The 25,314-nt window shown below is 47.4% G+C and overlaps 1 protein-coding gene and 1 long non-coding RNA gene across 3 annotated transcripts; one reads left to right on the plus strand and one right to left on the minus strand.

Moving 5' to 3' along the window:
- Positions 1 to 277: 277 nt before the first annotated feature.
- LOC138802338 (class I histocompatibility antigen, F10 alpha chain-like) lies at positions 278 to 11,717 on the minus strand. 2 transcript variants are annotated; one of them, XM_069985533.1, is made up of 6 exons: positions 11,415 to 11,717; positions 8,801 to 9,064; positions 8,199 to 8,477; positions 6,555 to 6,827; positions 3,727 to 3,822; positions 278 to 1,218 (listed from the first exon to the last, which is right to left on the minus strand). In XM_069985533.1, the coding sequence occupies exons 1-6, from the start codon at positions 11,467 to 11,469 to the stop codon at positions 1,208 to 1,210; spliced, it is 978 nt and encodes a 325-aa protein (XP_069841634.1). In that variant the 5' UTR covers positions 11,470 to 11,717; the 3' UTR covers positions 278 to 1,207. The 2 variants fall into 2 exon arrangements, with proteins under 2 accessions (XP_069841634.1, XP_069841632.1); XM_069985531.1 differs by having other exon boundaries at positions 3,727 to 3,825; positions 11,415 to 11,715.
- An 825-nt stretch (positions 11,718 to 12,542) lies between these two features.
- Positions 12,543 to 24,785, plus strand: LOC138802340 (uncharacterized). Its single transcript, XR_011364748.1, has 3 exons — positions 12,543 to 12,645; positions 22,944 to 23,044; positions 24,038 to 24,785. It is a non-coding gene; the product is annotated as an uncharacterized lncRNA (long non-coding RNA).
- The last annotated feature ends 529 nt before the right edge of the window (positions 24,786 to 25,314 follow it).

A 25,314-nucleotide genomic window follows, 5' to 3' on the forward strand; every position in this document is an offset into this window, starting at 1 on the left:
ATGATGTCTAGTGTTGAGCGAGTATACTCGGGAGAATGTAAACAGTTTCGGAGCTGCCAGTATCATATTCAATGATGATGCTGAGCGCTCCGAGGTCCAGGTTGCAGAGTCCGGTCCGGACAGTATTTTGCAGACACGTGAATGTACCCTTATAGTAATACAATGCATGGATGGAGCTGTGCTGGGACGACACAGATGGCGCTGTAGGAGTAGTGATGGTGAGTGATATGGGAACAAAAGAGAACCGGAGCGCATCTGTATGACACAAACCACTCTCTTTGGAGTCGAACGTTTTTATTCAATATATAATAGTTACATGTAATACAAAAATACATTGACATCTCTTATTCCTTATCAAATAAATAGAATATCTGGGATTCCTTAAGAGGGGGCATCTTGTATCGTCTGAGGTGTGAGTATGCAAATATCATTGGAGATCATTAGCGGCTATGGGCGTAACTAGGATTCATGGGGCCCCAAAGCAAAAAACAGTAAGGGCCCCATGAATCTTAATGTCTAGGGTCTAGTGTGTGTGAGACACCCCCCCCCCCCCCAGACTGTGCTCAGAGGGTCTCACAGCACAAACACCCCCCACACCCAGAACGGCACTCACAAACCACCCATCCCCTCCTTGAATGCAGCTCAGAGCGCCCCTCACAGCGCAGCACCAGGACAGCACTCAAAGTGGCCCTCAGGGTGCAGCAATCACCCCAGCCATGAGAACTGCTCAGCCTTGCAGCTAGTACTAGTATGGGCCCCATGGCAGTTGCATGGTCTGCCTCATTGGTAGCTACGCCACTATTATCAGCTGATACACGGCTACAGTATAATGTCTGTTCTTTGCTGCACGTCAATAGAAAGCTATAAAACACACTACAAAAACTTAGGGGGAAGGGGGGGATGTCTGTAGGGGTCACAGTTTTTTCCCCAGTGTTCTTCCACTGACTTTTGTATATAAAAGAAGTCTTGAATAAAATGACAGAGTAACATGAAAAAAAAAAAAACGCTTGCATAAAACCTGCAATTTAAGGAGTTTAAGGCTTTTTTTTCGTCAAGCCAAACTATGTATACCTAAACTATAGAATTTAACTTCCTTTATATCCACAATATGTCCTTCATATATACAGAGCATGATACAACATAATGGAAGATCTGCAGGATCAGGTGGAACGTGCGCAGCCTCCATCATTGGGCGGTCTCAGTTTCTCTAATCTTTATCTAGACATAAAAACAATGTAAAATCACAGAATGTTATGTATACAGCTCTAATACAAACTATAAAACCTTTCAATCCAATAAGCCAGTTACTTCTACAGATTGTACCCCATCAGAAGAGTAGATTCCGGCTGCGGAGAGTCACTCTGCTGGGACCTTCACATTCAGTGATTACGGACAGTTTCTGATGAGGGTCATTGGCTGTGTCTCTACATCTGTATGACAAGTCCTGGCCCAACCGCGGGTCTGATGAGCTGACAAAATCCTCGAACCCTGCACTGCTCTCAGGTATGGTCATCAGATCAGACCCATCCTACCATCTCCTCATTGAGGACACGTGCAGGTTCAGGTAGGACATAACAGAGGAGATGAATGATCATATGAATAGTCCCATGATTCCAATAGTGATATTAGATAGGTCTCCTGTGATATTGTAGATGAGTAACCATCACATATGACCCCTGGCAGCAGTCTACACAGCACCAAGCACAATACTCACCACTGGCCGCACTGTAATTCTCCTTCTTTCCTGGAATAAGCAGAGAAGATGGAGGAGAATTAGGAACAGAAACCTGAGGAGTCATTGTATCCTGTGATCTCCTTATAGTTATAGGCAATGTAACCATTAAAAGAGGATGGAGCACCGTGAACTTTCTATACAGCCCCGGGGCAGGTGTGTGTGTGTGTGTGGTGGTGGTGGTGGGGGGTCTGCCGGTTACATGTACTGTGCCAATTCACTTTACCAGGGGGTGATAAGTGCTACTAGGGGGGCCAGCGGTGCTGTGAGTTGCATACCATAAAGGCACCGGGGAAAGGGGGCCCAGACCCTTTAGCAGTTGTGTGGTCTGCCTTCATGTTAGTTACACTACTGATATTGGGGGTTAAAGTGTATTCTGATTTTCAAGTTTACTCTAATGACCATACAGTCATGGCCAAAAGTTTTGAGAATGACACAAATATAATATTTTCACATGATCTGCTGCCCTCTGGTTTTTATGTGTGTTTGTCAGATGTTTTTATCACATACAGAAATAGAATTGCAATCATATTATTAGTAACAAAAGCTTATACTGATAGCTAGAATGGGTTAATGCAGCAAGTCAATATTTGCAGTGTTGACCCTTCCTCTTCAGGACCTCTGCAATTCTCCCTGGCTGCTTTCAATCAACTTCTGGACCAAATCCTGACTGATAGCCGTCCATACTTGCACAATCAATGCTTGCATTTTGTCAGAATTTGTTGGTTTTTGTTTGTCCACCCGTCTCTTGATGATTGACCACAAGTTCTCAATGGGATTAAGATCTGGGGAGTTTCCAGGCCATGGACCCAAAATCTCTATGTTTTGTTCCCTGAGCCATTTAGTTATCACCTTTGCTTTATGGCAAGGTGCCCCATCATGCTGGAAAAGGCATTGTTGATCACCAAACTGCTCTTGGACGGTTGGGAGAGGTTGCTGTTGGAGGACATTCTGGTCCCATTCTTTATTCATGGCTGTGTTTTTAGGCAAGACTGTGAAAGAGCCAATTCCCATGGCTGAGAAGCAACCCCACACATGAATGGTTTCAGGATGCTTTACAGTTGGCATGAGACAAGACTGGTGGTAGCGCTCACCTCGTCTTCTCCCAATAAGCTGTTTTCCAGATGTCCCAAACAATCGGAAAGGGGATTCATCAGCGAAAATGACTTTCCCCCAGTCCTCAGCAGTCCACTCCCTGGACCTTTTGCAGAATATCAGTCTGTCCCTGATGTTTTTTTCTGGAGAGAAGTGGCTTCTTTGCTGCCCTCCTTGAGACCAGGCCTTGCTCCAGGAGTCTCTGCCTCACAGTGCGTGCAGATGCCCTCACACCTGCCTGCTGCTATTCCTGAGCAAGCTCTGCACTGCTGGTCCCGCAGCTGAAACACTTTTAAAAGACGGTCCTGGCGCTTGCTGGTCTTTCTTGGGCGCCCTGGAGCCTTTTTGGCGACAATGGAACCTCTCTCCTTGAAGTTCTTGATGATGCGATAGATTGTTCACTGAGGTGCAATCTTTCTAGCTGCGATCCTCTTCCCTGTTAGGCCATTTTTATGCAGTGCAATGATGACTGCACATGTTTCTTTAGAGATAACCATGGTTAACAGAAGAGAAACAATGATGCCAAGCACCAGCCTCCTTTTAAAGTGTCCAGTGGTGTCATTCTTACTTAATCATGACAGATTGATCTCCAGCCCTGTCCTCATCAACACCCACACCTGTGTTAATGGAGCAATCACCGAAACAATGTTAGCTGGTCCTTTTAAGGCCGGGCTGCAATGATGTTGAAATGTGTTTTGGGGGATAAAGTTCATTTTCAAAGCAAATATTGACGTTGCAAGTAATTGCTGTTAAGCTGATCACTCTGTATAACATTCTGGAGTATATGCAAATTGCCATTTTAAAAACTGAAGCAGTAGACTTTGTAAAAATTTATATTTGTATCATTCTCAGCCATGACTGTACACTGTACATATACATCACCCATGGCTGACACTTACCTCTGTATATAATAATTCCAACAATGACAGATAGAAGAATAAGTAGGATGGAGACCAACACACCGACAATCACAGCAAGGGGGGAGTCCGACTTTACTTCTAGACGTTAAATAGAAATAAATATGAGAAGCAATAACACTATGACACATAGTCGGTATGTATTACTGGTGTCACATGATGGTCGGTTCCTGAGAATCTCATTGATGGATGAAAACTAGAGATGAACCCAAATACTTGAGGGCTCATAACTCAAGCCGACTAGCCCAACTGACCCCAGTGAAACAATGGGAGACTCCTCGAGTATTTAACAAGGTGCCCCCCACCCCCTGGCTCAGCAAAGCGGAGGGTACCAGGTTTATCTGAAAGTCACAATTCGGCCCACAGAGAGTGAAGTCAACTCCCTAGGTGCCAGGCTGTGTTTTGTTGGTTGGAGGGGGGTGGGGATTACTGTGTACTTACCGCTCTGTTGTTCCATCTGCCTTCACTATCGCCGCTCAGCAGTGTCCCGCCTCGGCTGCTGATTGGCTGAGCAGCAATAGTGAGGACAGATGAAACACTGGAGTGGTAATTATACATTCAGTGGTAATTGTCAACAAGCTTTTTGATAATAAGCACAGGAGTAGCATGCAGTCCTCTCTCGGGCTGCTCAAGCAAATACTACACTGGTAGAGCATACCCACTCGTCTCTAGTGAAAACCAATATGAGTGCCAAGAAAAACAGAGTGTCAATATCTCTGTAAATAAACGCATAAAATGAACATATTGATGAAATCATACTCACCCGTCCCCTTGCCCCAACAGCACAGCGCCACTGCTCATGGACCCCCTCCTGCAGCTCCCGGGTCGGTGACTGGCTGAGCAGGTACTTCTGGCTGGGACGCTGAAGTTCGGGGCCAACAGGAAACTGGTGAGCCTGAGCTGTGGGGGCACGGGGACGGATAATTATAGCACCTTTAATATGTTCCGCCCACTTAGGATTTTAAGATTTGGCTGGAATTCTCCTTTAAAAATAGAAAGCTTTGGCAGCTCTTCTGAATTGTTATATACTAGTATAACAATATTGGAGGGGGGCCTTCCCCAGTCTTCCTTGGTTATCCCCCAGTATAGATGACACTTACCCCATCTCACAAGGAGCGGCTCCCCCAGTATGGATACAACTCATCCCATCTCACAAGGAGCGGCTCCCCCAGTATGGATACAACTCACCCCATCTGACAAGGAGCGGCTCCTCCAGTATGGATACAACTCACCCCATCTGACAAGGAGCGGCTCCCCCAGTATGGATACAACTCACCCCATCTGACAAGGAGCGGCTCCCCCAGTATGGATACAACTCATCCCATCTCACAAGGAGCGGCTCCTCCAGTATGGATGACACTCACCCCATCTCACAAGGAGCGGCTCCCCCAGTATGGATACAACTCAACCCATCTGACAAGGAGCGCCTCCCCCAGTATGGATACAACTTACCCCATCTGACAAGGAGCCGCTCCCCCAGTATGGATACAACTCACCCCATTGGACAAGGAGCGGCTTCCCCAGTATGGATACAACTCACCCCATCTGACAAGGAGGGGCTCCACCAGTATGGATACAACTCACCCCATCTGACAAGGAGCGGCTCCCCCAGTATGGATACAACTCACCCCATCTGACGAGCGGCTCCCCCAGTATGGATACAACTCACCCCATCTGACAAGGAGCAGCTGCCCCAGTATGGATACAACTCACCCCATCTGACAAGGAGCGGCTCCCCCAGTATGGATACAACTCACCCCATCTGACAAGGAGAGGCTCCCCCAGTATGGATACAACTCACCCCATCTGACATGAAGCGGCTCCTCCAGTATGGATACAACTCACCCCATCTGACAAGGAGGGGCTCCCCCAGTATGGATACAACTCACCCCATCTGACAAGGAGGGGCTCCACCAGTATGGATACAACTCACCCCATCGGACAAGGAGCGGCTCCCCCAGTATGGATACAACTCACCCCATCTGACAAGGAGGGGCTCCACCAGTATGGATACAACTCACCCCATCTGACAAGGAGCGGCTCCACCAGTATGGATACAACTCACCCCATCTGACAAGGAGCGGCTCCTCCAGTATGGATACAACTCACCCCATCTGACAAGGAGGGGCTCCCCCAGTATGGATACAACTCACCCCATCTGACAAGGAGCGGCTCCCCCAGTATGGATACAACTCACCCCATCTGACAAGGAGCGGCTCCCCCAGTATGGATACAACTCACCCCATCTGACAAGTAGCGGCTCCCCCAGTATGGATACAACTCACCCCATCTGACAAGGAGCGGCTCCCCCAGTATGGATACAACTCAACCCATCTGACATGAAGCGGCTCCTCCAGTATGGATACAACTCACCCCATCTGACAAGGAGCAGCTCCAGTATAGATGGCACTCACCCCATCTGACAAGGAGCAGCTCCCTCAGTATGGATACAACTCACCCCATCTGACAAGGAGCAGCTCCCCCAGTATGGATACAACTCATCCCCTCTGACAAGGAGCGCCTCCCCCAGTATGGATACAACTTACCCCATCTGACAAGGAGCGGCTCCCCCAGTATGGATACAACTCACCCCATCTGACAAGGAGCGCCTCCCCCAGTATGGATACAACTCACCCCATCTGACAAGGAGCGGCTTCCCCAGTATGGATACAACTCACCCCATCTGACAAGGAGCGGCTCCCCCAGTATGGATACATCTCACCCCATCTGACAAGGAGCGGCTCCCCCAGTATGGATACATCTCACCCCATCTGACAAGGAGCGGCTCCCCCAGTATGGATACAACTCACCCCATCTGACAAGTAGCGGCTCCTCCAGGCTGCTGTGATCCACATAACAGAAGTAGCTGTCATCCTCTTTGGGGATCACTTCCGCGGTGACCCTGATCTGATAGGTGCCGTCAGGATTGGGGAGGGTGCGTGTGGACTCATCTGTGGGGACGTCATCTATCCCGTTCTTCATCCACTTCACATCCACAGCTCGGGGGTGGAATCCATACACCAGGCAGTGAAGCTTTGTCACCTCTCCTGATTCCCGGCCTGTTACCTTCACTCCGGGCCGAACTACAAGAAAAAGAGAAAAGATAAATTATATGAATTCTGACTGAATAAAAGATTAGATCAGTTATTTATGAGGTTGAAGATCCAATTTCACCTTTGTGCTTTACAGATCTGGAAGGAAATGTGACAGAATTATTTTCAAGGGGCGTCGTATGGTTCATGTGCCCACTGTGATGGTGGACAGGGTTAGACATGAATACCTTGACCAGTGGCTGTTCAACACCGTATACAGTAAGCTGCCAAGTGGTGTAGCGGAGCAGTAGCAGACCTTCCTTGTCTGTTAGTGATTACAACATTACCTTACGCCTTCAGAAGCTGGATGCAACCCTATGGCTTGTGGCTGTATCCATGTTTTCCTGGACTATCTAGGGCGGCATCCAATTTCTGCAGTCATGGGAACTCAAATTCCAAGTGTTCAGTTTCGGAGAACAGTGCCGAACCTGAACAGTCTGACAGGTCCACTCAACACTACTTACATCTAGTAATAGAGGACCATGCAGACAACTGGAACCAAAGGTAATGTCAAGAAAATGATCCATGGAAATGTAATCCAACCCACGGAAAACCCGGGCAGCATGGAAACAACTGAGCTGCACTTAAAGGAGAAGTCTGGCGACAACAGTTTTTTTTAGAAACGGCCGGCCACAGAGGGAACATAACAAACAATGTTAACTCACCTCTTCTTGTGCCTTGCAGTAATAGATGGCAGCTCTGGGACCCCCACCAGGATATCCTGAGCTGCTGAGATCATGAGCTGGTTGATGGATAGCCCGCTCAGCCAGTCAGTGACTGGGGCGGCACACCTCTCCAGTCCCGGATTGGCTGATGGGCTGTCCATTAGCCCGGGAAGGGCATTTTCCCTCGAGTTGTGACATCATCATATTGTCTTCCGACGGGGGTCTCGGAGCCGGTTGATGGGCATGGGCGTATCATAGGGACCAGGGAGAGGTAAGCAATCTCTGATTGTTGTTCTACTTCCTACTGTTAGCAGATGGCTACGGCTAGACTTCTCCTTTAACTTGGCACGATAATAAGGGAATGGGAGCTCAGAATGCGTCACTGGGTTTTGAATGTTCTTTTCTTTGATACTTTTAGTGGGAATTATTTCCAGTACTATGCACACCATCAAGTATATTACCAACATATAATGTAGCCCCCCAGAAAAAGCTCACATGGTGTAAGACCTGGTGATCATGGAGGCCAGTGCAACACTGGAGAAGGGTTTCTTGTGTGGCTATTCCTCAATATTTGGCCTATTGGAAAGTCTTCCCTTATCATATCCCACATCCCATATCCATAGATATCAACCAGGAAGATGTTGCTTGGGGTCAGGTATTGGACTATAGACTAGATAAGAAAATCAGAGACAATGACCTCTCCTCTCCAGATCTTCTCTCCCATACTCGATGAATCTTTTCAGCCTCTCGATACATTCGTTTTTCAGGCAACGCTTCGTGCTTTTTCCAATTCCTGCGTCCTTTGTGTTCCACCTCTGAGCGGTGAGTTGAGCCTCATCCATGCTAGGGATGAATGCTCCTGTCGGTAAGTCGTAGTACATGTACTCTTCTCCATCATATCTGATCTGACGATAACTCGTGATGCTGCCGTCATGTCCCAGCTCACAGCCGGTAATGATCTGTAAGAAATGGAAACCTGCACAGAGGACAGGGACATGTTATAAAGAGTGCCGCGGGAAGTGGGGGTGACTAGTACTCTCAGCTACATGGGTACCGCATATGCTAGTCCTAGGTCATGTGTGAGTATTACTGGACAAGACAAGGTGGTCCTTTCTCCCATTCATATGTTATTGAACCCTAAGTCTAAGACATAAGTTTTGTATAGGAGTTCAACCTTAGGTAAGTAATGCTGCCTGACAATGTGTTTCCTGAGGTTCATGGTATACAGTATGTAGGGGTCAAATGTGATACCAATGGGGCCTTAATAAGTATATAGGATATAGGTATGGCACATCTCACCTTCAGTGTGGTTGAATCTCATCCTCCATTGGGTCATTTCATGCTTGAATAAAGCCTCATATAATTTACTACTCCGTGTCCTTCTCTCCCAGTACCCCGGACTCTCTTTCTCCTTCATCCATTGGGCTACAGGGATGCGTCTTCCAGTATCACTAGTGTATAACTCAGTTTTCCGATCGTCCACGTAAGCGACTATGGAAAAGTCAAGAACACTGGATCCTGGGGCTGAGACCCCAATGGAGTAATAGCGCAGTGAGTGACTGTCTGAAAGAGACATAAACCAGTGATCATATTGTTAGCTACAAGACAATATCCATATTTGTTCCCTGAGACCTATTGTAGAAGATCACCCGCTCATCCAGACCCCATTTTATGCTGACAGATTTTCAGTCCACCATACATGTTTCCTTGAGATGACTAGCCTCATAGAAGACTACATTTAATGGAATTTTAAGTGGTCTTCTTAAGGGGAAGCTATAGACGAATTTGCTGATATCTGCCTGTAGTCGTTTATCACCCCTTTGCTATCTCCTGATTTGCTATACTTGCATGTCCCGACGTTTTCGCAAAACTCCGTCCTAAATAAATATGTTAATTAGCTCCTTTGCTTGACTGGGAGCGTTCCTCAGGGCGTTCCTGGGCCAGCCTCCGGGGTGCTTGGGACCAAACCAACGCTGTGCACAAGAACAGTCTCTTTAAGCCCTCTCAAATGGATAAGCTGCCATTCTAATATGGGATAAACATGATGTGGGGTAGGCCCGGACTGACAATCTGGCCAACCGGGCAAAATCCCGGTAGGCCGTCCAGATTGCCAGTCAGTGAGTCGCCTGTCCTGCTGTACATTTAAACCAGCCCTCTGCCACCACCATGCTGTTCATTTAGCACTTGGGGGTAGAGTGGGTTTGGGATTTGATGGTTTTAAATAAGACTATAGGATTAGTGACCGTGTGACCCCTGTTGAAGCTTTTTGGAGACAGTGAAACTTGTTGGGTGACTAGGACTTCAGTATTATAATAACTGATGTGCCAGAGACAAGATGTCTACTATATCAGGTCAATAACGTGTTGGCTTGTGTTATCATTGAATATATTACCTGTACGGGCTTTCATTATAAGTGTATGAACCTGAGAATGGATATCCATCTTTTAACTTAAGAACTGTGCCAATATGTGTGACCAAACAAGGAACATGGACCAGGAGAAGTCATAGCACTACATCTGTGATCTATGAACCCTCTCTTTCCCTGGATTTACTGTACTGCACAAACATTGATGTTGAAGGGAGCCAGTGAGATCTGTGTGGACCTCCTCAGTACTTATTGTGTATTGCGGTGTGGATACATATACATGATACTGTACATACTCTCGTCTTATTTATAGTATTTATAACTTTATCCATGTTGCAGGGCTCAGGGGAAACCTTTGTCTGACTACATTGGGAATCATATGATTACACATGGTTGGAGTGTTTTTCCTGTGTACTTCTTCCCTTTTTATTGTAAAATTTTTTCTTTTGATTCCTAAAGCTTTTATATCATAATATAAGTAGAATATTTGTCCGTAAATATTTTATTAAACATATCAGCTACCAGTCAGCACAATATTTTAAAGTGTACCTGTCATTTATATAAACGTTTGACCAGTCATAGAGACGTGTCAAACATTTTAATCGGTCCAGTTCTGAGTGTTCAAACCAATCGAGAGAACGAGCGGGGAGAGGTGCGGTTTACTCCTGCTCTGTATTAGAAAAAAAAGAGTAAGATTCATAATGGAATTCTATGGGCCTGACTCTTTCTTTTTGAACACTCAGACCTGGACCGATCAAAACTTTTGACATGTCTCTACGACCAGTCTCTACGACATGTCAAGAGTTTTTACGAATGACAGTGACACTTTAAATATCCAAAAGTCAACAATGCTCTGCTGGATCAAAACCTGCAGAGACCGAACCTCCTCAGGTATCAGCACAAAGACTGTGCCTGCTGGGAACTTATTGGCTGAGCAGCTGCATGCTGGCCTTACATCACCAATCGCAATGCCCAGCGTCAGATGGAGGGGGGTAAAACGGCCATCACTGGAGCAGAGGAGACATATTCTGTGTACTAATGGATCCCACTTCTCTAACTGGTGTCTGATGGAGGAGTCTGGGGAAGGCCAGGAGAATGTTACCTGCATGACTGCATTGAGTGAAGTTTGGTGGAGGAGGACAATGCTATGGTAGTATTTTCAGAGATCAGCCTGGGTGCCTTAGTTCCAGTGAAGGGAAATCTTAAAGCAAACTTGTCCTCAGTAACTATCAGACAGATTTCCACATTGCTTCTGTTACATGCAGAGGAAACCATGATCACCTGCGGTGGCCATCATGTGGTCATTGGTAGCGATGAACGAACTTGCCTAATGTTCAGGTTCAGCAGAACCCCAATACTCTGCATTTGACTCCCGGTTATGGATAGACATGGATACAGCCATATCTTTGTATGAAAGATCCCTGAGCACAAACACAAAAAACCTACACGGAAACCAGAGCTGATAAAAAATAATAGTGATACAAAACAATATAATAATATAATGATATAATGGCTAATAATATAGTAGACACGAGTGGTCACACTCACCAGAACAGACTCCAGACACACTCAGAAACATCAGCGTGAGGACGCACATCTCCATTATTCCGTAAGTGATACCAAAAACACATAAAACTACATAGAGGAACACTATACACAAGGAGGAGGCTGCGCTCTGAACGGTCGGTTATTACTCCAATAGGAAATCGCCTGCGAGGGATCAGCAGTCACCGGGCAGACTAAACATATGAAGAATACAGAATGAAAGTAAAAAAAACAAAACAATTGTGATGATTCAGAAGTAAAGGCGATTTTGGGTTCGTTTACACGGGAGTCACCGACAAACTTGCCATAAAATGCACCACAAGACCCCACGGCTTGTTTTGTCTATAACAGCCCCATCCAGTGCTATAATACTCCAGTACTGCTGCTTCATATATAATACCGCCATATCATAGTGTGCAGTAAATGGACACCAACAGCCTGCACTCTGGGGTCTACTATAACTCCATATTCCAGCTATGAGAGGGGGGGGAATCATCAGAAGGGAAAAGACAGGAACAATTGCCCTCCTGCATCTACTGGAGCAGAGCCGCTGCTATGTGACTACCATAGAAGACCTCTGCACCATGACCACCCTACACCATGCCATAGAGCAGGGATGGGGAACCCTCATTCCTCCACCTGTTGCAAAATTACAATTCTCATCATATCTGGACATCCAAAGCTAATGCTTCGGCTGCCCAGGCATGATGGGAATTGTAGTTTTGCAACAGCTGGAGGCAGGCTCGGACTGGGCCACCGGGGAGCCGGGGGATTCCCCGGTGGGCCCCGCCCCCTCCTCCCTCTTGCTGGGCCCCGCCCCCTCCTCCCTCTTGCTGGGCCCTGCCCCTGAGCCGGAGAGGGGCCTCCTGTTTAGATCCCGTTTAGTATGGGGAGCTCAAGGGGGCCCCCTGCTGGCTCCCACACTGCTGTGGGGAGTAAAGATCGGCATCAGCACCGCCCAATGAGCTAATCATGGGCCCTCCCCTCCCCCTGCACTCAGTCAGTGTGGCCCAGCTCCCTGCTTGTTATCAGGAAGATGCAAAGAGAAGGAGCAGCTGCAGGGCCCCTCCATCCCCCTCCCCTCTGCAGTGACATCTCTTCTCTTCTGCCACTGTGTGTGCAGTCGGTGCAGAAGAGAAGGGGGAGGGGCTGCAGGCTGCGAGTCTGGCTGGGAGAAGAGGAAGTGAAGATGGAGACCAGAGGACTCCATGGAGCTTCCTGCCCTGCTTAACATGTGAGTTTTGTTTACTGTATATTTGTCTGTCTTTGTCATCTGTGTGTGTTTGTACATCTGTGTCATGTGTTTATGCATGTGAGTGTTATATCTATGTAATGTGCCTGTGTGTGTGTGTGTGTGTGTGTATGTGTGTGTGTGCATCTGTGTCATGTGTTTATGCATGTGAGTGTTATATCTATGTAATGTGCCTGTGTGTGTGTGTGTTTGTACATCTGTGTCATGTGTTTATGCATGTGAGTGTTATATCTATGTAATGTGCATGTGTGTGTGTGTGTGTGTGTGCATCTACCATGTTTATAGTGTATATTATGTAATGTAGTTCTATAGATATTTTATTGTATATATGTAATCTGCATGCTTTTGTATCTGTCTGTCCTGTGTGTGTGTGTGTTAGTATGATTAGATGTATGTATATATGTAAGGTGTGTTGTGTCTGCATGTTTGTGTATCTCTGTGTGTATGTATGTATGTATGTATGTATGTGTATGTGATGAGAAGACGTTCGCCTTTTGGAGGTCCCAGTTGTGCAGGAGATCCGTGAGGCTTAGGCGCCGATCAGCTGATTGAGGATTCTCACATCAAAGATGATAGGAGTTGTAGTAGACGTAACAGTAAGACTTTAATCAATGGATGAGGCGTTTTGTAGAAAACCCTCAATAGATCTGACGAAGAAGGTTCCCCTCAAAACATCCATTGATTAAAGTCTTACTGTTAGGTCTACTACAACTCCTATCATCTTTGATGTGAGAATCCTGAATCAGCTGATCGGCGCCTAAGCCTCACAGATCTCCTGCACAACTGGGACCTCCAAAAGGCGAACGTCTTCTCAATTATTGCACCGACTCAAAAAATAAATATATAAGCAGCATCAGGTAGGATAATGCACTCCATCTGAACAGAGTTTTAAAAAAGCAGCAGAGACAGCACCGAAGTAGTAAAAAAATTTTGTGACTTTATTCAAACCCTCTAGTGTGATGTTTTAATTTTAGTCGCACAAGAGGGAGTGAATAAAGTCACTTTGGTGCTGTCTCTCCTGCGGAATGATTGTACCGAGTCTCCTGGTTGTGTTGAAAGGGCTGCAGATGGCGTCAAGGTGTATAAACCACCACTAAAGTGACTGGCAGTGTTGGGCTTGTAGCCCCCATGGTGAGCAGCAAGTTTAGCTACTGGCACAAATCTGTTCTGCAGTAATACGCCATGTGCGCCTTATGGTGTTCTCTGCCATTTCCTTGTACATGTATACAATGGCAGATCACACCTTGATAAGGCTAGATTCACACTATGTAAAAGTACTGCCGTTGTTGCCATTTGCAACAACGGCTGTACTCTGTACGGTGTAGGACACTGCCTTTACTGCTATGGGATCCCGGCCGGAGAGTATACACATGGTATACGCTTCGGCCAGGATCCCATACTGCGCTGCAAAGAACATGTCAGTTTTCGCCCGCCGCAATTCAGTGAATTGGGGCCGAATCCTCTGGTGCACTCCCATCTGCTTCTTCCGGTCCTAACTAAAAATCTCCAGTCTTCCAGTACTTATCAGCAGCTGTATGTCCTGCAGGAAGTGGTGTATTCTCTCTAGTCTGACACAGTGCACTCTGCTGCCACCTCTGTCCATGTCAGGAACGGTCCAGAGCAGGAGAGGTTTTCTATGGGGATTTGCTGCTGCTCTGAGACAGTTCTGGACAGTCTCACTGTGTCAGACTGGAGAGAATACACCAAGTAAAGCAATTTACTGATCTGTAACTTCTGACATCAGAGTTGAAAATTGTTTTTTCTTTACCAGAGTACCCCTTTAATGCTTTAATGACCACTGATATGCCATTCATGAAGGTCCTTAAAAGTCTTATTCTAGCCCAACAGCTTGTGGTGAGGCTAGAATGAACCGTTATGGGTCTCCTCTGCTGGAAATTGTAATAGAAGAGAAGACTAGATGGTCATTTTCTCCTTCATCTTCTGAGGCTGTGTTCACACATGACATTTTTCATATGTTTTTGCAGCAATATTCTTGAAATTTCATTTAGGTTTCTACATAAATAATCCTGTTTTACCGTAACTGCATAAACCAGTAACAACTGTACAAGTGACTGGCAGTGCACTAGCATTGCTGTTCACATACACAGCTCAATGCAAAGTCACTGTAGTAACGTGAAAGGTTTGCCGCTGATTATGGCTATGTTCACACTACGTAAATCTACGGCCGTAGTTCTCGCCGCAGAACTACAGCCGTAGATGTGCGGCGTGGAACATAGCATTGTTTGCTATGGGTCCGCAGAAGGACCTGGCAGTTCACACAGTGAAGCGAGCGGCTCCGGCCGCTTGCTTCACTCTGTGCTATGGGAAGCTCTGATGCGGGCGCGCGCTGATGCGCCCGCATCAGAGCTCCATGGAGGAAAGATCATCCGGCCGGTACTTAAGTACCGGACGTGATGATCTGGGCTGAGACCGGCCGTTCCGTGACCCAGCCGGGTTCACGGAACAGCCGGTCTCCTCCATAGTGTGAACATTGCCTTTGTCTGTGTATGTCAGGTGGGCCCCAAGAATCAATTTCCCTGGTGGGCCAAGGTACCCCAGTCCGACACTGGCTGGAGGGATGAAGGTTCCCCTTTCCTGCCATAGAGTATGGAAGCACATGGCTTATGGCCACCAGCCAGACTCTGATTCTGAATTCCCACTTGTTTGCTCATCCGGCCGAAACTACAAATTCAAGCATGTCCTGAAACCTTATGAGCTCAAGTGGAGAAGACAAAAAGCTGAAATCTGAATGTTCTGCAGTGCCGGCGTGGGGCAAAAAAGTTTTGTGGCTAGGCTATTTTCCTGGACATTTACGCCTAGCGATGCCTGTAAGGGATGGGGCAGGCAGAAAGAGGTAGATCCCATGGATAACCGAATAGTCCTGACGTGTCTTCTCCAAGGAACGGAGTCTAAGGAGCCTCTGTTTTTTACCAGAGCCTGCCGCATGGCAGGATGGGCTTCACTCTAGGTCCCTGGCCCTCACAGAAGGTCTGACTGATGGTAGTGAAGGAGTAAAGGAGCCTGTTCTTCTTCTGCCGTCACACTTCAAAATATGATAAGGTGTTGTTCAGACTGGAGCTGAACTGAGAATCAGAAATGGAACAAGATCCAAAGGGCTAGAAGATTGCTAGGAAGCAAGGAAGTGGCCAGGGAGCACAGATGTGGTTTGCTGACTGAAACTTACCAACAACTGAACACAGAGGTGTGGAGGTGGTGGCTATATACACCTTCAGGTGAACAGGCTAGAATCCTCCTGAACCTGTGGGCTGAGCTATAAATACAGGTGAACAGACACACGCCTGCCACTAGAGGGAGCCCAATCCTTCAGGAGGCTCAGAACAGGAGAGTGTGCGATCACCCAGGCAGCCCCCCTACAGCTCCCCGCGGCCCCCTCCTCTTACCCGCTCATTGCTGGCAAGTGTAATGTCAGCGAACGGGGAACGAGGAGCAAACGAGCGCTAACCTGACAGGTTGGCGCCTGTTTGCTCCTCTGAATCGCCCCGTGTAATAGGGACTTTAGGGGACTGCGTATTGTAACGGTGTGCACAGAGGAAAACGTCTTCAGTGAAGTTATTGCTCGGTGTAACCATGCGGTTAGTCTTTAGCACCTGCAGGAAGCAATGGATCAGCGCTTGGTGGGCACCACTAACCTCTTACAAAACACCTGGTAATGGGGCCATTCTCTACAGTATAAAAAGTCTGGAGGAGCTGTGTGTACAGGGACATGGAGGGTTACAGATTATAGGAGTTTAGAAGACCTTTAGTAGTTATCAGGGCACCAGCTACCCTGCTTCCTCCAAAATAAGACATCCCTTAAAATAAGACCTAGTAGAGGTTTTGCTGAATTGCTAAATATCCCTTAAAGGTAAGACCTAGCTGAGTTTTTGTTTGGAAGCATTCCCGCCAAACAGAACGCCAGGGCATGCAGCTTGAATCTGCCGCTAATCCCGATGTTTCCTTCCGAGGCCGTCACTTGTATCAAGAGGCCCGTTGCCTGCCACCATCCCTGTTGTCCCCTACCACCAGATGTAGAGCTGCAAACAGTCTGCCATTACACCGTCGCCTGCCGCAATACCATATACTGTCTCTGCTGTGCTGTATGAGTGTGCTGTGGTGAACTCCCCCTGGTGGCTGGAGGCCGCCATACTGAACACTGTTCCTGCTGTGCTGTACACATGTGCTGCAATGAGTTCTCCCTGGTGGTCAGAAGTTGCAACACCATAGACTGTCCCTGCTGTGCTGTACAATGTACAAGTGTGCTGTGGTGAGCTCCCCTGGTGGCCAGAAGCCGCCATACTGTACACTCTGTCCCTGCTGTGCTGTAGGACATTAATATTAATAACTGTTTTTTTTTGGGAAACACGGTATGATGTCCATATGCACTAATTTTAGCTGGTACTGTTAATATTAGGGATCATCCTGTATTTGTCTTCTTCTATCTATTCGGTTTTTTGGGGTAGCTGTACTATCCTCTAATATTTTTGTAGTATGGATCAGCTGATCTGGATGCAGAGCTGCTGGCTGGAGCATATACTTCACCTGGTCCCCGCTCCGGCTTGCTGAAGACACCGGGAACCGCCGAAGCAAGCCAGAGCCGGAATCAGGTAGCGTAAGGGCAGGCTGCAGACAAACTCGCACACTCCTTAAGGACAACTCAGGTGAAAAGCTTTTTCCCAGTAACTGAAACACATTACAAAAAGTTATATAACTGTAATATGCTTCAATCACCTATCTGCCCCCCTTCCCTGTCTTTTCCCCCCTTAACCCTAGACTAGGAAGTGAAGTAAACTCATTCTTACCTAATGACTGTTGACCCCAGGCTGCTCTGTGGGAGCCATTTTGTGACAATGACATCATCAAGAGGGAGGTGGGTCTAAGCCCTGTTAGGCCAGCCTCCCTTAGTCAGATGACTCTGATTGGCTGAGCAAGTTGTAAGCCATCTAACAGTTTTACAGAGTTGGTGAATGAATCTTCTTCTCTTTCCTCACCAGTTACAGGGATCCCCTCCTCCCCCCTCTATCAGTGCCCAGTACTGTAGGTAAATGGATCCTGTTATCTCCTCTGTCCTCTGTGCAGATAAGCACTTCTCTCTCCTCTCTGAGTCATTTGCTCTTTCATCTGTCACTGCTGCTTGTCTCCCCCTCCTCTCTCCCTCAGCCCTGCAGCCCTGAGCTAATAGCGATCAGGTTTCACTTTGTGTGTGTGTTTTGGGGAAGGGGCGGGGTAGTTGGGCACAGACATTATATGAGACAAAGTGCACCATGGGAAAGCCCAAACCAGGAAGTGAAGAAGAAATGAAGACACCAGCTGGAGCTTCAGGGACCTGCAAACAGCGGGAAATTCAAACGGAGACAGACTCAGGAGGGATGGTAAGTGTGAAAACTAGGTTTATGATTGATTTTTTTTATTTATTTTTTTTTAATCAGCACCGGAGTTGTCCTTTAACCTCTTTTCACTTTCACTTTTCCAAAGTCCCATAGATTTGCACTGCATCGCAAGTCAATGGGATTTCTGAATGCTTATTTTAACAAAGCACAATGGACGTGAATTAGAGAACGAGACGTGCACTGGATTTAGATGATAAATAATGACACAAATTACTGTATTTTGCACAATAGATGAGTATCCAAATATTTATTCAGCAAATAATAATAATAATAATAGCAAGTAAAATAAATTAACATCTGTTATTTCCAACCATAAGTTATTATTAATAATAATAATAATAATAATAATAAATATTTACTTATATAGCACAGATAAATTTAGATTCTGAAGCGCAAAAGATTGTGCTCCCAAGAGCTTTTAGAGTACGAGGACTGGGGGTGACACAAGAGCTTACACACTAGGAGAACTGGGGGGGGGGGGACGACAAGAGCTTTCACACTAGGAGAACTGGGGTGACACAAGAGCTTAAACACTAGGAGGACTGGGGGGGGGACGACAAGAGCTTTCACACTAGGAGGAATGGGGGGGCAAGAGCTTACACACTAGGAGGACTGGGGGGGAACAAGAGCTTACACACTAGGAGGAGGACTGGGGGAGAACAAGAGCTTACACACTAGGAGGACTGGGGGAGAACAAGAGCTTACACACTAGGAGGACTGGGGGGGGAACAAGAGCTTACACACTAGGAGGAGGACTGGGGGAGAACAAGAGCTTACACACTAGGAGGACTGGGGGAGAACAAGAGCTTACACACTAGGAGGACTGGGGGGGGGGACACAAGAGCTTACACACTAGGAGGACTGGGGGAGAACAAGAGCTTACACACTAGGAGGACTGGGGGAGAACAAGAGCTTACACACTAGGAGGACTGGGGGGGAACAAGAGCTTACACACTAGGAGGACTGGGGGGGGGACACAAGAGCTTACACACTAGGAGGAGGACTGGGGGAGAACAAGAGCTTACACACTAGGAGGACTGGGGGGGAACAAGAGCTTACACACTAGGAGGACTGGGGGGGGACACAAGAGCTTACACACTAGGAGGAGGACTGGGGGGGGGGGGAACAAGAGCTTACACACTAGGAGGACTGGGGGGGGACACAAGAGCTTACACACTAGGAGGAGGACTGGGGGGGGGAACAAGAGCTTACACACTAGGAGGACTGGGGGGGAACAAGAGCTTACACACTAGGAGGACTGGGGGGGGGACACAAGAGCTTACACACTAGGAGGACTGGGGGGGGGACACAAGAGCTTACACACTAGGAGGAGGACTGGGGGAGAACAAGAGCTTACACACTAGGAGGACTGGGGGGGAACAAGAGCTTACACACTAGGAGGACTGGGGGGGGACACAAGAGCTTACACACTAGGAGGACTGGGGGGGGGGAGATACAAGAGCTTACACACTAGGAGGACTGGGGGGGGGGGACACAAGAGCTTACACACTAGGAGGACTGGGGGGGGACACAAGAGCTTACACACTAGGAGGACTGGGGGGGGGGGGGACACAAGAGCTTACACACTAGGAGGACTGGGGGGGGAACAAGAGCTTACACACTAGGAGGACTGGGAATGACACGAGAGGCAGTAAGTGTTTGCCATCGGAGGGTGCCTATATGTGTTGGGTGAGGCAGTCACCCTCCAAAGTGCATGGAGCGGACGGAGATATAAAGTAAAAGATGAGGGGACAGCAGGAGAGAAGACAAATTTAGGAAATGTTATAAACCTGAAGAGATGAGTCTTTAGGACACACTTAAACTGTGAGTGTTGGTAATAAGGGTGTGTTCACGTCAGTTCATTGAGCAGACTGCGGATTGAGCTTGAGAAATTCATGCCCGGCTAGCCAGGCGACTGCCACTGACTGGCTTGCCGGGCTTGAAACGTCACGCCTCAGAGCTCACATCAGAGAGCCCGCATCAGAGACCAGGAAACGGGTAGGAAGCAGCCGGGCAGCGCAGACCGGAGCACAGTGATCCAGGACCCGGTGCTGGAACCAGGGAGGTAAGTGGACGTCGTTGGCTTCATCCACCTCAGAAAAGATAGAGGAGTTTTAGATACAGAAACCAGAGGAGTCACTGTATCCTGTGTGATCTCCTTAGGACCATATCACCGCTGGACTCCAGGAGGCAGATATCATAAATATAGATGGGATGTATAGGTCCATCCTCTAACACTCCTATACCTGATATCAGTTTACCTATGTAATTCCATCATTATTCCTAAGGTATGATGCCAGTTTGACTTTTTCTTGGCCAATTTGAGTCCAAATAACGGCCACTATTTCATAATGACGGCCATGATTGCACAGAAAAACGGGCAAAAAAAAGACATAGTGGGAACATTGCCTGAGGTTGTATTTGGCTTGTGCATCTCTTCCGTCACACTTACAGTATTTCAGTCAATTTCACCATCTTGGATGGAGTAAAGTTGAAGATTCCTTTACCCTACTTGGATGCTATTGGCCTTTCTTTATTTTATATGTCACAGGGAGATGTCAAATCTTTTGGTATCCCTACTAAGACCCCCACCAATCAGAAAACTGAGTGGGAAGCACGATGCACTTCCGCACTGTCAATCATCTCAGTCATCCAGAGGCCCCGTAGATGTAAAATGGAGCCACCTGGACAGATATCACAGTGAGCTAGGGAGGGAAATTTTCTTTGCCCCTTCTCCTCATTGGCGAGGGTCTTGAGACCCCAATTGATCAAAACTTTTGACATGTCCCTGTGACATGGGATAAGTTTTTTAAAAGGGTTATTCCCATTTGGGGTATTTATGCCCTACTATCTACAGTCTCCCCAGCAGAGGTCGCGGAGGGCCTGACCACTGGGTGGCCCTCATGATTTTGAGAACAGGGACCCCAAAATCCCAGCTATATTGAGTTGCGAGTTGCACATGAGCGCCACCTCTCGATTCATTCTTTATATACAGTACCTGGGATTTCAGGGTCCTTGTTCTTGAAATTGCAGGGGGCCCCAGGAGTCTCTTAGTTATGCTCTTTCCTGGATATGGCATGTGGGGCTGGGGGGCCACATCTCACACCTCCATACCACCCTCATAAACTTAAATAAGAAGAATTCATGAAGGTCTCATCTGTACAGTGTGCAGTTATTCCTCCCTAAGACTATGTTCACACTACGTAAAACTATGGCCGTAGTTCTCACCGCAGAACTACGGCCGTAGTTTTGCGGGGTGGAGCATAGCCTTATGTTCAATGGCATCCCGGCCGGAGTGTACACACATCATATGGGCTCCGGACGGGATCCCATGCGGCGCCGGAAAAAACTGACATGTCAGTTTTCTGCGGCCGGAATTCAGTGAATTCTGGCTGCAGAAAGACCTGTCAGTTCACACAGTGAAGAAAGTGGCTCCGGCCGCTCGCTTCACTGTGTGGTATGGGAAGCTCTGATGCGGGTGCGCGCTGATGTGCCCGAATCAGAGCTCCGCGGCCGGAAAGATCACCCGGCCGGTACTTAAGTACCGTCTAAATGATCCAGCCAGAGACCGGCCGTTCCGTGACGGTACGGCCAGTCTCATACAGTGTGTGCACATAGCCTAAAACCTGATGAAGCGTTGTTGCCTGAAACGTCGCTTATACAAGAACATATGTACAACGGATCATATTCTGGACATAGAAAATATAGAGACACTTCTTGCAGATTACCCTCATCCTTCCCTTGTTCTTCATAAAGATAATAAAATTATAATAATATGGTGTAAAAATAGTGCATTGTCCCAGAATCCGTGTGCCTCTGCTTTCTGTGTATGCACATGGCCGGCACTGAGTATTGTATTTTACAGGGTTTTATATGGGAAGGTGTCTTACTGCATTTTGGCCACAAGATGGCACTAACTATTTCTTTCTACAGCAAGCATACTGAAGTCTGCAAAGGGATTAGGTACATGAAAGGAAGATTGCCAGCCACCTCCTTATTTTTGGGCCTATCCCAAGCCCTTTTAGAAGCTTCTCTCCAGGTTCTGGCCTATCAGGTGTTGAGTTACCACACAGTCGGCTCCACCAATAGGAAACTAGTCCATTCCCTAAAGAATAAGTTTGGTGAGCAGAGCCAGGGGGGTTTAGTTAAGTTCCTATGCAAACCTACACAAAGCAGGCATTTCTGTGGGGTCCCATCCAGGGCCTGGCCCTGCGGCCAGGTACTTGATTAACCCAATAGTCTGTAAGCTGATTTTTTTCCCCCTAAGTTTCTGCAAGCCAGGCTATGGCATGCTAACCCACTAAAGGGGCAACTACTGCCTTAAGAGGGGACCCAACCTATTCACTTTGTGGGGTGATTATCCTTCTCAAGTATCTTAAGGTCCTGCAAGCCTGATCAAGGATTCTAAAGTGGAGAAGTGCGATTAGCCAAGGTACCCTGCTGACTCAATCTCTCCGAGCCCCGTGAAAAGCGCCACAGCGGTATCGTACCATCAGGAACAGCACCCCTGGGCCACCACAATTCCACATAATAGTATCAGAGTAAGGAGCACTATGGGATGTTAGGACGATTCTGATGTTGATTTTGGGGTCTTTTTAAACAAACAATACTGTGTGGACCCCCCATATTATTTATCACTAACGTCACCCTACAGTTTTACATGACGTGTGCACTGATGAGTCGTGTGTTACCAGGACCATGTATATACTTTCCTTGTCTATGTTATCCATGTAGAGTCATATAGTCTGTTACTTATAGTACATATGTACTGGAATAACTTTAATAAACTACTTCTAGCCATAACTGCAGTATGTAGACTATATACAGTACATATACTATTCATCTCACAGTCTGATCCCTGACACTTACGTCTGTGTATTTTCAATAAAACAGACGGATAAGGTGACAAGAACAAAGGTGACCACTGGACTAATGATGACAAGCAGGGAGGAGTCCGACTTCAATTCTACAAGATAGAGAAATATGAGAAGATGGTAACTCAGAATTCTTTAATTAGTTTTCATTATTGATAATGCAGTGTCCTGATACCCATATACCAGATATTAGAAGGATAAAGTTGTTGTGTGGCTATGGGAATCTCTTTCAAAGTGTCTAAATTTACAAGGGGGTTAACTGTCAAGGATGTATGGAACTATGGTCACATGGTTTCCAAGGTTCAACTCATGGAACCAATTACTGCAAACCTAAGTTACAACCTTCCCTCTGCAGAGGGCTGGATCCTTCTTGTTAATCCTAAATCAAACAGGGAAGGGGTAGGAGGTGTAAAGTTGTATCCATTGGTCAGTGTCAGTCCTGCCTAGACCAGCGAAGGAGTTGGAGGTGTGCTAGTCTATTCCAAGTTTGCTAGGCCCTGTGAAAAGGGTTAGGCCTAGTCAGTACCCAGCTGCAGGCAACATAACAGTTACTTTTATGGACCAAAATCCTTATCCAGTTACTAAAGCTTCACCTAAAATGGATCTGGGTACAGATTGTGGTGATCACGACATCTTGTGAAGTTCAAGGAGGTTTTACTCAAGGGCCTAAAGCCCTGTTTCTGCTCTAGGAAGAATCAACAGAAGAGAGGATATAGCTATGAAAGGACTCTTCTGCAAATACTTTGTCCTCTTTGGGCTTGCAGGCAAATTTAGTGTCAACTAGTGTTGAGCGGACTTGCAGAACGACTTGCCGAGGTTCTGCAACGTTCTTTGAACCCGAACGTTCGGCATTTGATTTCTGGCGGCTTGAGAAGTTGGATGCTGCCCTAGGGAGTTCTGAAAAACACGGATGCAGCCATAGGCCATAGACTGTACCCGTGTTTTCCTGGCAGCTCGAGGGCGGCATCCAACTCTTCCAGACAATGGGAATCAAATGCCGAGCATTCTGGTTTAGAGATCGTTGCTGCACCTGAACAACTTGGCAAGTTAGTTCAACACTAGTACCAACCATCCATAATATGTACTGTAATTTTGCAACCCTGTGATTTAAAGGTATTGCCTAGGGAACAGAATGAGTCTGATGGACATCGCCTGTGAGCATAGTTTCAATGATCGGGATATGCCCCTGCTCCCAACATCTTGGAAGGTATACTCCTAAGATATGGGAAAAGAGGAAGTGAGTGCTGGGGAGCAGAAAACATCAACCTGTCTTAATTTTCTCATCCCCCAGTAACACTCCTCCCATCTGACAAGGAGCGGTTCCCCCAGTAACACTCCCCCCATCTGACAATGAGCGGCTCCTCCAGTATGGATACAACTCACCCCATCTGACAAGGAGCGGCTCCTCCAGTATGGATACAACTCACCCCATCTGACAAGGAGCGGCTCCCCCAGTATGGATACAACTCACCCCATCTGACAAGGAGCGGCTCCCCCAGTATGGATACAACTCACCCCATCTGACAAGGAGCGGCTCCCCCAGTATGGATAAAACTCCCCCCATCTGACAAGTAGCGGCTCCCCCAGTATAGATACAACTCACCCCATCTGACAAGGAGCGGCTCCCCCAGTATGGATACAACTCACCCCATCTGACAAGGAGCGCCCCCCCAGTATGGATACAACTCACCCCATCTGACAAGGAGCGGCTCCCCCAGTATGGATACAACTCACCCCATCTGACAAGGAGCGGCTCCCCCAGTATGGATACAACTCACCCCATCTGACAAGGAGCGGTTCCCCCAGTATGGATACAACTCACCCCATCTGACAAGGACCGGCTCCCCCAGTATGGATACAACTCCCCCCATCTGACAAGGACCGGCTCCCCCAGTATGGATACAACTCACCTCATCTGACAAGGAGCGGCCCCCCAGTATGGATACAACTCACTCCATCTGACAAGGAGCGGCTCCTCCAGTATGGATACAACTCACCCTATCTAACAAGGAGCTGCTCCCCCAGTATAGATACAACTCACCCCATCTGACAAGGAGCGGCTCCTCCAGTATGGATACAACTCACCCCATCTGACAAGGAGCTGCTCCCCCAGTATAGATACAACTCACCCAATCTGACAAGGACCGACTCCCCCAGTATGGATACAACTCACCTCATCTGACAAGGAGCGGCTCCCCCAGTATGGATACAACTCACTCCATCTGACAAGGAGCGGCTCCCCCAGTATGGATACAACTCACTCCATCTGACAAGGAGCGGCTCCTCCAGTATGGATACAACTCACCCCATCTGACAAGGAGCGGCTCCCCCAGTATGGATACAACTCACCCCATCTGACAAGGAGCGGCTCCCCCAGTATGGATACAACT

This window comes from Dendropsophus ebraccatus, chromosome 10 (assembly GCF_027789765.1).
Source record: "Dendropsophus ebraccatus isolate aDenEbr1 chromosome 10, aDenEbr1.pat, whole genome shotgun sequence".
NCBI classification, from domain to species: Eukaryota; Metazoa; Chordata; class Amphibia; order Anura; family Hylidae; genus Dendropsophus; species Dendropsophus ebraccatus.

Excerpts from the sequence above, each read along its gene's own strand:
- LOC138802338 (XM_069985531.1), bottom strand. The coding sequence starts at position 11,469 with ATGGAGATGTGCGTCCTCACGCTGATGTTTCTGAGTGTGTCTGGAGTC. Across the intron at positions 6,828-8,198 it reads AGAAGATCTGGAGAGGAGAG|TTCGGCCCGGAGTGAAGGTA; the intron begins GTCATTGTCTCT and ends TTTTTCTTGTAG. Across the intron at positions 3,826-6,554 it reads GCCGCTACTTGTCAGATGGG|AAGTAAAGTCGGACTCCCCC; the intron begins GTGAGTTGTATC and ends TTTAACGTCTAG.